The 13,969-nt window shown below is 38.2% G+C and overlaps 1 protein-coding gene across 1 annotated transcript in view; it reads left to right on the forward strand.

The window, feature by feature from the left end:
- Positions 1-13,969, forward strand: part of LOC107676043 (neuropilin-2-like) — an 83,420-nt gene that overhangs the window by 12,943 nt on the left and 56,508 nt on the right. Inside the window, exon 2 of the mRNA XM_016470565.1 lies at positions 2,591-2,768. Coding sequence (XP_016326051.1) covers positions 2,591-2,768 — 178 coding nt within the window. The remainder of the gene's footprint in view (positions 1-2,590; positions 2,769-13,969) is intronic.

The following is a 13,969-nucleotide window of genomic DNA, read 5'->3' on the forward strand; positions in this document are numbered from 1 at the left end:
TTATTTAATACACGAGTTTCACAATTTGAGTTGAATTACTGAAATAAATGAACTTTTCCACGACATTCTAATTTATTGAGATGCACCTGTAATAGCAGTGGAAACGTCAACACTTGAAAGAAGCCCCAACCATCCTTTTACATTTTATTCAGGCTCTTGTGACTGGCACGTATGGGAGTCTTGGATTCAGGCGACACTCAACTCATTGTCTCAAGATTTTCCACCACACCAATGCATAGTGCTGAAGATCTTTAACATGGTTTTAGTGTGCCCTGCAGCTCGCTTTTGAAGGGCAATTTAACAAGTTTTCAGAAAATTCGTAGCTATTGAGAGTTCTGGAGTTGTGCATTTGGGGTTTACGAGTCTCTTTTTTGTCTAATTTTTACTGTGTCTCATTTAATTCTCTCTGGCTGCATCACTATTTTTGTGTTGCTTTAATATTAGAGACTCCATCCATTATCATCCGGGCTATGATTGTGTAACTCGTGCAACGTTAGAAATGTGCCCACTGGTATAGATTCTGCTATATGCTAGGAGCTTTTAGCATATATGGGATAAGGGTGAAGTAGTCATGAACTTCTGTCAGAGACAGGAGGAATTTTCCGGCCGTGTTTATCTGTATTTGCAGAAGCCAACATCAGACCCAGAACTTTCAATCAAACCACCCTCTTCCTCTCTGAACCTGTACTATTCCCACTTTCCCTTTCGGATGTATGCTGTGATGTATCCTACTAAACATAAGCATGTTAGCTGTTTCCAGTCACCTTTTGTGGAGGTGTACATTTTTATCATACAGAAAATGTAATCTTCAGGCTTGTCTTCTCATAAGGTTGATGGCAATAATCATGGGTAACCATGTTCTGAATGTCTGAGTCATTCACTTTATGCAGTACCTTTTTAACTCTGTAACCTTTAAAAATTAATATGCTTCTATGCACAGGTCAAGCTCAGACACTTCAGCTTTATTCATTTTATCTCATTTATTTGCACAAAATGAACAGGACTGAAATGAATAGCTAAAATTAGTCACTTCTAAATGATGTAGTGACAGTTAGCTTACTTGAGGAAGTCAAAGCTTATTTTGATATATATTTTTTAAAACATACATTCAACTCTTAAACATTTCATCCTGTTTGACAAAATCACAGAAATTGGTCTGATAATATCAACATTTAAAAAGGCATTAAGCTGCTATGTTTTCACCACGAGTGATGTAACTTCCTAAGGGATGATGTCACTCAGGAACTGGCTTTTGTTAGTTAAGGGATTTTACAAAAGACTGATGGGTTATAAAGTGCATCAGGACATGGGAAAAGCCTATGAAATGATGACCAATTGAAACGGTATTTCCAAGGAACATGCTGAATATTATTTAATACATTGCTGATTTTTAATTTTCGACGAGAACAACACACATGCCAATAATGGCATCATCAATTCAAACTTAAATAGTGAAATAATTTAAAATTAATATAATTGTGATGTTCTGATAAAAGAAAACACATTTACTTGTTTTCCATTTATACAAATAGTGAGTTAAATATTCTATGAAGGTGATATGAAAATGTGTTGCATAGTAGGTATGACCCATCTGGTAATTCCTCAGTTGTCGTTTGGTTGGTATGTGGTTAAAAACCCCTCACTGTACGGTTGTCATGGTGAAAGACCAGAAAGTATTTCTGTCTCCTAATCTTAGCTTCATTTAGAATAATAATGACCAGAGTGATATCCTCTATGTGTGAGGGTGGCATGAAAAAGGGCTGTTGCGCATGTTTGCATGAATGCTAGCATGGGGAAGGACTGTTTGGTGAAGATAACAGAGAAACTACTTTAGGTGAGGTGGTAGAAGAAAGGCTTTGTTATGCTGGATCCCATTGCAGTTTTGGGAATGACCTCTTGAACCTCCAGAGAAGAGACCTGCATGTCCCTTCCTGTCTCAGTGTTGGCTATGGTAGACTATTATATCTTGTAGAGAGCATAAGAAATGTGTTGAAAGCTTCCAGACTTTTACAATAACATTGTGGGAAAGCTTAAAAGAACATTGGAAATAAGGTAATTGGAACAAACGTAATTGGAAATGTGGTTGTAATATCACGAAATTGTCAAATTAAAGATTTATTTACTGTAGAAATACAGTATCCACATAGCAATGCCATTAGGGAGATGTTATTTTAATTTTAAGTCAGCATTCCCAACAACATTTTGCCCAACCAGCTTCTACAGTATAATGTGATGTATTTTCAAGAGGCCTTGGTGACATCATCCAGTATCATCCAAAATGCACCAATTACTCGCAGGAACTTGTATTAATGAACACAATAGGGCTAATGTTGATTTAATGATGGTTTAACTTCATATAGCATTATTTTTGTCCCTTGTGTGTTTTGACAAGATGATAAGTATTCCTGGTAGCCATGTAGTGCTTGCTCAGGGATTTGGTAGCGCTTGTGATTTATGTATTTAATTTGCCTGGAGTTTACGCCACTCTGCTTGGCCAAATGAGCGTTAAGTATGTGGCTAATAACTAACTTATTTAACACTCTACCTCACCTCACTTTCTTTCTATTTGTCTTTCTCCCATTTGTCTTAGTTGAGACATGCGGTGGCCAGCTGGATGCCAGTAACGCTGGTTACATCACATCTCCAGGATACCCCCTGGAATACCCGCCCCATCAGAGCTGCCAGTGGGTGATCAGCGCACCCGAACCCTTGCAGCGCATCGTGCTAAACTTCAACCCCCACTTTGAGCTGGAACGACTGGATTGCAGGTGAGAAAAAAGTCTGGGATAAAGGAAATTGCCTGGAAAAAAGGGCCAAAATTAAGCACTAGTCCTATGGAATGACGAACGATAAGGACGTGCGTGCAATTAATTTACCTCCAATGGAGCACAGACCCTGCCCTGTGTGTGGAATTGTTGATGAGGCGAAAGTGGAAGATAAGGGGAAAAGAGGGTGTGAAAGAGGTAGACGTTGAATGTGCTTAATTTATTGGATGAGAGAGAAAGATGTGAGTCAGGGGGAAGGGGAAAAGAGGATGTGTGAGAAAGAGATATAGTATGTGGTACTGAGGATTTGGAAGAAAAGAGGTGACCCGGAGAGGTGGAACTATTTGAAGAGAGGAATGACGTTGAGGGTGAAGTTAAGAGAGATATAATACGGTTTAAAGCGAGCCTAAAGGGCATACACAGGGATGCAATGCAGCTGTCACTGGGAAAGGGGGTCGTCTAGAAGGCTTTTTGTAGAACTGTTTCCCCTCAGCTGTAAAATTAATTATATTCATCCAGGCTCTCACTTTTCAGAGTCTGACTTACATTACAATGACCAGTAAATCGGTTCTACTAATGTCACTCTGTTTCTTTTACCTTATACATCAGGGATATGCAACTCCGGCCCTGGAGGGCTACTGTACTGAAGAGTTTAGCTCAATCCCTAATCAAACTTCGGCCCTCCAGCACCGAAGTTGCTCATCCTTGTTCCATATAGCTATGAGACTCATGGAGGACTTTAGGTCAAATTCTAATTAAACACACAGCTAATCAAGATGTTCAAGACAAGAACCTTCCAGGAAAGTGCGTTGTGTAAGGTTGAAGTTAAACTCTACAGGACATTGGCCTTTCAGGAGCAGGATTAGACACCCTTGTCCTACAAGGTATTTGTTTAATATAGTTTCTAATGTTTTATTGTTGGACAAAAGATATTCTGCTCGTTAAGAAATTTTAAAAGTTAAGAGACATTGGGAGAAAGGGGTAGAGATAGAGAGAGAAGGATAGACACTAAAAATACACACCTCAGTGGCCGATCTGTTCTGCTGATACAGCTCAGGTTAATGCCCCCTCACTCCCCAAATGAACATTCTGGATTTGCTGTGTACAAATGTTCAATCTCTTTTCCTGCTTGGGTGGCTTAATCAGGTTGGACAGCTCCACTCTGGCTGTATTTGTTGTTCAGATTAGGTTTCCTAAATGAGAACGAGTGTACAGAGGTTTCAGAGGTATTACCTTGAAAGACATTCCCAATTGGGCTCCAAAAACAGGCGAAAGTGTGAGGCCTCTTAGTTCAGGAGGAAATGTTAAGGTGGTTGCTTGAGAGTGTGCAAATTAATAGTTAGTATTGATTTCGCTTGCATGGTTTACAGTAAAACAGAGGTGTCCAAGTCCTGCTCTTGGAGGACCAATTTCCTTCAGAGTTTAGCACCAACACACCTGCCTGAAAGGTTCCTGAAAGCATAGATTAGTTGGTTCAGGTGTGTTTAATTAGGGTCGGAGCTAAACTCTTTGGGCAGGTGGACCTCTGTGAGCAGGAATGGACACCCCTGCAGTAAAACAACCAGCTTATTTAGCCATTTCAGAATGGCCAGTTGGAAGTGACATGAGCGACAGAGACCATTGACGATACGACAACCGTACAACAGTACAGCTACTTGTCAGCCTTCAGCATTTTAATCGCTGTCAGTATGAATGCCCCTTTAGACCTTAGTTTGGTGTAATGACAATGAACAGGTGTGCTCAGGGATATCTTGGTTACTTGCTGAAAACAAAACTCTTGAACATATTTCAAAGATTCAATGCCAAGAACGTCCCAAACCTTGCAAAGTTAAGCATGTAGTTCTTTGGAAGTCTCATTGTAGTGATCTGGTTTCCTGACAAACTGATATAAACCTCTGCACCCTGCCAAAGCGGATATTGAGTAAAACCAGCCCATCAGATTAGAGTTTGCCATTTTGGGAAAGCTCTTGACTGTTTTTGTTTGCCAATATCTGAAACAATGTGCAAAAATTGTATCTTTAGGTGTTCAACAGCTTGTCACTGGGGCAATAATCTTAACAGGACAGTTTTGTACCTTATCTATGCCTAAAAGGTGAATATTAGAGTAGTACTACATTAGAGTAGTATAATATTAGAGTAGTATAATATGTACCCTTGAGGTACTACTATGAACCTTATAGGGGTAAATAAGGTGCAAAGATGTCTGCACCAGTGAAAAGCTGTTGTACCTCTAAAGGTAAAAATTTTGCCCATTTTTTTCTGAGAATGTAGAGTCCATCTGAGGCTGATATTCAATATTAGTGTTGCTGTTTATATGCCATCAGTTCGGTAGTGGGCTGAAATAGAGCTGTAATGGTCTCTGTAGTTGTGATTTGCAAGATTATGATAGCACAAAACACACGTTGTCCATGTACCATGCTCATTCTTAATCATTCTTACTCCGTCTCAGTCTGAATGAGTGGAAAAAAGTGGAAAGAAATGTGTGAGGAAAAATTTGAAGAGGTGTCAGATGCTTTATGGTACTGTGCTTCATAAACTGGCCTCTTTCTAATGGTCCACTTCAAGTGTTCATCTCCTCCTTCTGTATTTTACTATATATACAGTGAGTCATCATCAGCACATTTAAGCGAGGTATGATTGAAAGGCCCTGGCTCTGTCTTTTAGACAGCAAACAATTACACACACTAGCAAGCACATTTAAATTCACCTTATACTTATGAGTGCTGGCTCGGAGTCTCTGTTACTCGGAGGAGCTGCCTCGGTTTCGCTTAGCTTGCACAATTTACCCTAGACAAGGTCAAAGCAGCTTCTTGTGCCCTAAACCATACTAACTAAAGTGCTTCTAAAAAGCATCTTGTGGCTCACATGATGTAGTTAGGATAGGTGTGGTATCAATGACAGGGAATTTTTATCGGCAGGGAATTTTTATTCTAGAAGTGAAGCCGGATGGCTTTTACCTGGAGGGCTGTGAGCAGATTGATCTGAGATAGATGCAATAAAAATGGCAAAATGAAATATCTGGCCATATCTTTAATGTGATACTCTTCTTCTTTGAGATGAAAGAAAGAAAAAGGGTGGTGAGGTGAGAAGAAATCTCTCTGTTTTGCACTTTCTATCTATCTGTCTGTCTGTCCGTCCGTCCCTCTCTTCTATGAAGCAATTTTTTTCAGTTCATTCCTTCAGGTCTCTACCCAGTTTGCCTAATTATCATTCTCCAAATAGATCCCCATTATATTTTCTCGCCTTAACACATTACTCTATATGCAAACAGCAAGTTCCTTCTGAATGCTAAATACTGAGTTCACATAATGCATACAGAGGAAGAAGTAAATTGTTGTAGAAGGATTTAAATGTTGCACTGCAGTGGAAGGGCTTAAGTCGAAACCAGATCTGATTGAGAATCACCTCTCAGACATAAAATATTGACAGCTAGACAGTTGTTTGGGCTGAGGAGGGAATCTAGAAGAATTACTGGTAAGAATAAGACAGATGTGTGCGATGAAGTCTGCATCACTCAAGGGAGTCTGCGCTCTACTCAAGTGATGAAAGTTCTTGCGTTTACTATGCAGCGCTATCTGCAGATGTTGAGGTGCTAAGCTGTTGAGCAGCATCAGCGTTTCTAAACTGCATGCATGATATCACCCCAGTGTTTCCCATTCATTAACTAGACTGTGGCGGCCCGCGCTGCTTGTTTCAAAGTGAAGTGTGCACATTGCTCGTGATCCGGTGTTTTCCGCGTCTCAGAGCGGCTCCGTTCACAGTGAATGCAGTGAACTCCATTATTGAATGTGCTGTGAGTTTAGCGCGTTTGGGAACGCAACGGCCACCAGTTATGCATAATTTGCACATTTGCATAATTTTCAAAATTTTAATGGGCAAATGTTTACAGTATTTCATTAAATTAGTAATGTTTGTAAACCTGTTTTCACAGAAGCTGGAGTTTTCCGCCCAAATAAAAGTTTAACTGAAGTTTCTGCCAAAATAAAAGCTCAAGGGTTTATCTCTTGCAAGCATGGCCTAAAATTAACAGACACGCACAGAGAAAATACTGTACAGGTACAGCAAGCTCACTGTTCGGAAGAAAAATATAAATATTGGGGTTGGGGTTTATATGAATGTATTTCTGAAGGGAACTGACTTCACAAAAGTTTCGATGGCATTTTTTCCCCTCTTATTGCTGATCCATAACCACCACCTGCTGTCTGAGTGAATTTGCGTTCTCATTCAGCCTGTCTGTTTTTGTTTCATGCAAGTTTTATCTTTGTATCTTTGTTTGTATCGTGATTAAAATGCAGTGGTTGGTTCTAATTTCAAATGGCTTTTTTTATTAAATATGTTTAGTTGTTGTAGTAGTAGCAACTGCCCGTTTTTTTGCAAAAACAGTTTAATGGCAAGGAAAAATATTTATGGCCACCAGCCACTGGCAGATGTGAAAGTTAGTTTTAGGCCCTGCTTGCAAGTGTAGAAATGAGGACAAAAGTATCGCAATTTCCCTACAGTAGAGTAAAGTAAAATAATATACCTGAAAAAAAAAAATCATTTTCATTTATTTCACAGTGCAATTGTTTTACAATGTATGGCTATAACTGTCATAGGAATAATAATATACAATTATTATTATTATTGTTTTATTTAATTTGCTTGGCTTCCAAATTCACCAGTGAGACTGAGACACTATATCACAACTAAAAAGAGGGTTGAGTCTCCTTTAAATTTCAAGAACAAGTACATTCACCAGCTTTTTTCTTTTACTTTGCAAACCTGTGTTGGAGCTCTTAATTTTGAACTCTCAAAGTGCACCAGATTTATGAATTTAACATTAAAATGTACAAAATTTTCTTACGGGGGAGCATGCCACCGGACCCCCCTAGAGGGATCAAGGACCACCCACCACAGTCTCACAAAATCCTGTGGGAAACTGCACCCTATTTCTACTTTTCCTCTGGGACAAAGATCAATGTATGTGCTTTGCCCTTAATGAAGAATCAATGGACCCAGCACATTCAAAAGAGTGAGGTCATGGTCGAGAAGGGCACAGACCAGCGGACCAAAGGCCACAGGGGTCATGTGTACAAAATGAGCATCACATAAATAAAAATACCACAGTTACATTGAACAGTTATAATAATGTTTATTCTTTGATCAATAATTGCTCAACAAACCTTATGAATTGTTTCCAGCTCCTACAGTTTGATTATTCAGCACAGTTGAAGTGTTAAATTGCATAATGTACATAAACCTGTGACCGTATATCAGTTAAATTCAAATACAGCTTAATTAGAAATGCAGCTATATATTTGTCAGCATTATTTTCAAGTACATACATTATTCCTTTGTTCACTAACTGGCCACAGTTAATCAATTTTCTGGATATCAGTGTCGATGATTCTAAATGGTTGATGATTTCACATGCTTGATAATTATTCAAATAGGTCAATAATGTTTTTTTTAGGACACTGCAGTTTCAGTGATGTTTTTAGGGCATTGGAAATATACCAGCAACCCCGGAGTGTATCAAGATATTGATAGCTCAAAAAAAAATGCAATCAGTCTGGAGTAGTATAAAGAGACACATTTGGGAATTCAAAGATTTAAAAAAGTCTCTCTTTACCCCGAGAAGCCAATTCTCACAGAAAAAAGTTTTAATATCCTTGATGGAAAAAGGGACCTAATGCATTCTGATAAGGCCTAAGGCTTTCAAAGGCAACATAATGTGAATTGGGAGATGGCACGTTTTGGTGGGAACAAGCTGAATTTCGGAAGGCCAGAAAATTCTCTTTCCTAAAGGTGCGAGTTAAAAAAAAACACAAATGTTGCTTTAAAGTCAGTTTTAGTGTTGTTTATGAAAGCCTCAGGCTCCTGCGGTCTACCCCAGTCATCTGTAAATGTCAGCGCTGTATCGGACAGCAATGCTATTTGTTTCCCGACCGGTTTGAAGATGGCAACCCTCCCTTTCCCTTGGGAACTCTCCCCGGCATCTATTTAATATTTCACAGGCACTTATAGCTTATTAGGCTGCCCGGGGTCCGAGCGTGCAGCTTTCCATGCAGACTCTCAGCATTATTTAATTTCAATTTTAGTGTCTTGGCCGGTTGACGAGCCATCCTGGAGCACGTCCTGCGGCTGCTGGCCTAAAAGCATGGCAGAATTCAAATGAGCAGCCATTGTGTTATTTGATATTGAAAAGCCAATGTGATTGTGTGTCAGACTGAATTATATTCTAAAAAAGCCATTGAGATGAGTTTGAAAAAAGATCAAAGAGCTACATGACATCTTCATAGGATAATAAAGATATGTCACGCAGCCTATCATAATAGCTGTTTGATTTCAGCTAAGTTTTGTTTCCAGGATTCAGCAAGGAAGCTACACTTTGGTCAGACATGAAATGACTTGTCAAGAGCAGTTTTATTTCCTGTATTGACGTATTTATTTTTAAAACAAGAAGCTGAGGCAGAATATATCCCTTTCTATTAATAGCCAGTAGACATTACATTTTTTACATTTGGCAGACACTTTGGCAAGCAACTCACACACACACGCACACACACATATATCAATTCTTGCTTTCTCTGGGAATTGAACCCATTACATTGGTGTTGCTAGCACTATGATTCTATACTGTTTGAGCTACAGACATAATTTTCAGCTTGCTATTGCTAGCCAGAAGCACATTTTTTTTAGAGAAAATGTTATAGGACAAAAATGTGATTGATTGATTTATTCTGTACTTAAATGGTAGTGTAAGGCGGTGCTTCTGAAACCTGTCCTGCGGACCCCCAACCACTACACATTTTGTATGTATCCCTCATGGGCCACACCCAGTTCAAGTCTTGCAGACTCTACAAATGAGCTGATGAGTTGAATCAGGTGTGATAAATGAGGGAGACATATAAAATATGCAGTGGTTGGGGGTCCCCAGGACAGGTTTGAGAAGCACTGGTGTAAGGTACTTCTAAGAATACTACAGTACTGGTATTATTATTCCGAAGGTGTCCAAGAACATGGTATTATATTTAAAAAAAATAAAAAAAAAAATTTTTTTTTATGGTAATACCATGGCACATACATATATCACATGGTATCAGTTGATTACAATGATTTTCAAGTGGCATACTTGATTTTATTCAATTATATTCAATTATATTCAATTATGTTACACCCAGTGTCACCACAGCACATCTCTTTTGATTTGAACACGGGCAAGAAACAAACACGATGTATTCATGTACATGCACAAGACAAACAAGGATAGTAGCATCCGTACACCTGTGTATCTGTCTGTCTATGTCTTTCTTCAGACAAACTGCTCTTTAGTGCAGCTAGTGACAACTCGGGGGACTGTGTAGGCCTGAAAAAAATGCTTGAAACACACCGTAGGTGTGAAAAGCAATTAGCAGTGAAGAGGCTGGAGGGGAGAGGAGACAGAAAGTGAGATTGGAGAGGAAGACATGTCTGAACATGAGACAGGGACATGGGGCCTTTGCCCTCCTCGTGTCAAGCCTCTCTTCCCTGCTCACATTTACAAACATACCACTGTCTGGGGAGTTTTCATCACCGCCTGTAGCACCTGAATAACCATTCAATTGTGCATAATTAGCATGCATAATTGCAGCTCTATTGCATCACGGTAAACAATTTGAGCTTTACGCCTATAAAACATTATATTGCTGTGATAATGAGAAAAAGCTTCTCGCGTTCAGTCAGAAGTGCTGTGAAATTGATACAAAAATTTTTTTGTGAGGTAAATAAGTGATCCAGCTGTTGATCAATGGGCATCCTGGTTTGTTTCCACTCTCAAGCGCATCTCGAAATGCACCGGAGCCAAGTGGAGGCGTCTAGAGACGGTCCATATCCATATTTGACACACTCACTTGTCACTGCTAATCCAGGAGCCAAGAGCCCCTACAAAATCAATCACAACCTAATTACACTTGCACACAGTTTACAAGCCTTCATCCCAGCTTTTCTAGTGTTTGAGGTAAGATGGACACAAAAAGAAAATGAGTGAGAGTTTGTGTGTGGGTGTGGTTTTACCTACAGTACAGTTCATATAGTAGCTATACTTTGGGAATAAAATTGTCCTTAAAAGTATATTGAATATTTACAATATATTTAAAATATTGTGAATACAGTGATGATTTTGATGAAGTTGTTGTCATTAATTGGTGTCTAATTTTATGATTTTTTTCCCCTTTGTCCCGTAACTAATGTCTGTGATTGAAACTTCAGTAGCAAATGTTCAATTATCAGTTCAATTCAGTTTCAATTAATTAATGATTGATTTAAAACTTTGTTACTGCCATCCATTAAAAATGTCCACAGAGGTCTACATTATTTTAAAATATATATATATTTAAATAATTTAGTAAAAAAATCAGTATATGTTGATTTTATCGCTGCTTATATTTTACTATATATTGGTGCATATAAATGAAAATAGTAAAATATTATTGCTTGTGTTAATTTAGTGAAAAACAATGTGGAAAACATATATCATCAAAAGGATAAAAAGTATTGAGTATCGTTTTTTAACCTATTTCTCCTAGTCTAGGAGTGTTCTTTAAATTTAAAAAATATTAAGTAAATAATGTTTTTCTTAAAACATAAAAAAAAATAAAATGATAAAAAAATGTAGTAATATTTATATTAATAATAGTATTAAAAGCCTGAAAATTATTGAGATATGTTTTTACTTATTCTAATTCTATGTTCTCAAAGTTAAAATGATTCATAAATGAGGAAAATAATATTTTTTCCACCTAATAATTCCAAGCTTTTGTTTGAGGTGTAGGGGTAAGATTAGAGTTAGTTGTTAGTAGTTGTAATTAGATTTATATATTAAAAAAATAGTAATATGTCCTCATGTATGTGTGTGGCGCTGAATAAAAGTTTTTGATACAGTTAAGTTTCATTTTTATTTTGATGTATTGTTCAGCCCATTGTCTCTGACATGTATAGATTATAAAACTATTGTACATTTCTTATGCATTAGAAGGATTTCAGATGCTGTACATGGATATGCACGTATGTTTGTGAATGTGTATGTAGCTGAGATGTCTCGGGTCTAAATATACACTGCTGTACCTGAAGTGTGCGGTCGGCCAGGGGGGTCCAGAGCAATGAAGAGTCAGAGACACCTGCCTCTTTATGTCATTCTGAGGGGCCCGGGGCCGTGTCAGGTTTTCACATACACGCTCCCTGAGTGACGTGGAGCCAGCAGTTATGCGGCTCAACCAGGGATAATTCAGAGTCAACTGGGAAGGAAAAGTTAAAAAAAGGCAAAACATCATGTCTTCATTCTATTCTGGTTTGTAGGCAAAGCGCAGACACATTAATTGACATCAATGTGTTTTTGAGTTTCTGTACGATTCTCTGGTTCACTATCCTTGTGGGGACATTCCATAGGGGTAATAGTTTTTATACTGTACAAACCGTATTTTCTATTGCACCAACCCTACACCTAAACCTACCCCTTAACAGGAAACTTTCTGCATTTTTAGATTTTCCAAAAAACTCATTCTGAATGATTTATAAGCCTTTTGAGATATGAGGACACTCAAAATGTCCTCATAAATCACCTTCTCATTGTAATACCTATGGCATGTCATTATACAAATTTGTGTCCTCATAAATCACAAAAACACGCGCGCACACACACACACACAATCATGTCTGGTTCACTATCCTTGTGGGGAATCTCCATAGGCGTAATGGTTTTTATACTGTACAACTTGTATATTCTACACTCTTAAAAACAAAGGTGCTTCACGATGCCATAGAAGAACCTTTTTGTCTAAATGGTTCCATAAAGAACCTTTAACATCTGAAGAACCTTTTTGTTTCACAAAAGGTTCTTTGTGGCGAAAGAAGGTTCTTCAGATTACAAAAAGGTAAGAAAGAGATGGTTCTTTAAAGAACCTTTGACTGAATGGTTCTTTGTGGAACCAAAAATGGTTCTTCTATGGCATCGCTTGAAGAACCTTTTGAAGCACCTTTATTTTTAAGATGATACCGCCCCCCCCCAGCCCTACACCTAAACCTACCCCTCACAGAAAACTTTCTGCATTTTTACATTACCTCGATTTAGGTCCCCACGGTGACACGAGTCCCCATGAGTCGGTGTGCATTCATGTTTAAGTCCCCATCGGGATAGAAAAACATGTACACACTCCCTGAGTGACATGGAGCCAGCAGTTATGCGGCTCAACCAGGGATGCTTCAGTGCCAGCCGGGAAGGAAAAGTAAAAAAAAACGAGTCAAGAAACGTAAAAAAACATAATGTCTTCATTCTATTCTGGCTTTGTAGGGAAAGCTCAGACACATTCATTGACATCAATATGTTTTTGACATAATAACAAAATAAAAAATATATCAGTTAAACTGAATCATTTTATAGAATTGCTACAAATGAATCATTTAATGGATTCCCCTGGCATCAGGCTATACAATATCATCGTAAATTACATTAATTTTTATTTTCAGTAATGCAACACTAAGCTAAAACTAAACTTGCAGCATTTTGAAGCAACTCATTTGCCTCATACAAAGACTAAGTTGGTTTTAAGCTGCATAGATTCATTTTCATAGTACGGAGGAAGTCTGGTCACCATGCTGTGCTCTGGAATAGTTAGGTTGGGAATGATGGTGTGTGTTTACAGGAATCTTGTTCTTGTTTAGAGGTTAAATGGGGCAAGCATTCCTGAGGTGTGAGAAGAAGTCTGACTCATGCGTCTCTATGGCCAGATTTATTATAAGGAAGCACTCATGCAGACAGTCGGCTAGATTTTTGGGAGTCTTTTGCCTCATTTAGACATCGTGTGTGAAGTGTTTTGGCAAAAGAGGGCAACACACATTAAGGGATTATTTTGGCCGGACAGGTGGTCATTGTCTCAGCTCCTTGTGACATGAAAAAATGTATGTTTGTTGTGATAAGGCAGCAGTCCACGCAGGGTCAAAGGTTACCCCAGCTCAAATTAAAATGACTCCTAGCAGTTCCTTCACAGTTACTCATTGTTGCAGAAGATATTGCATTGCACTTCCTTGTGTTCTTAATGTTTGTCCTTCCCAGAGGAACATTTTTAGTGCTCATATGTTTTGTTTAAATATCAACTTTATCTGATGTTAATAATTCAAGAGAAATATTTCACATTAGGAGAAATAAAAATAGACTCTATATATACAGTGTATATATATATATATATATA

Source organism: Sinocyclocheilus anshuiensis, unplaced genomic scaffold (assembly GCF_001515605.1).
Source record: "Sinocyclocheilus anshuiensis isolate Anshui unplaced genomic scaffold, SAMN03320099.WGS_v1.1 scaffold1744, whole genome shotgun sequence".
Taxonomy (NCBI): Eukaryota; Metazoa; Chordata; class Actinopteri; order Cypriniformes; family Cyprinidae; genus Sinocyclocheilus; species Sinocyclocheilus anshuiensis.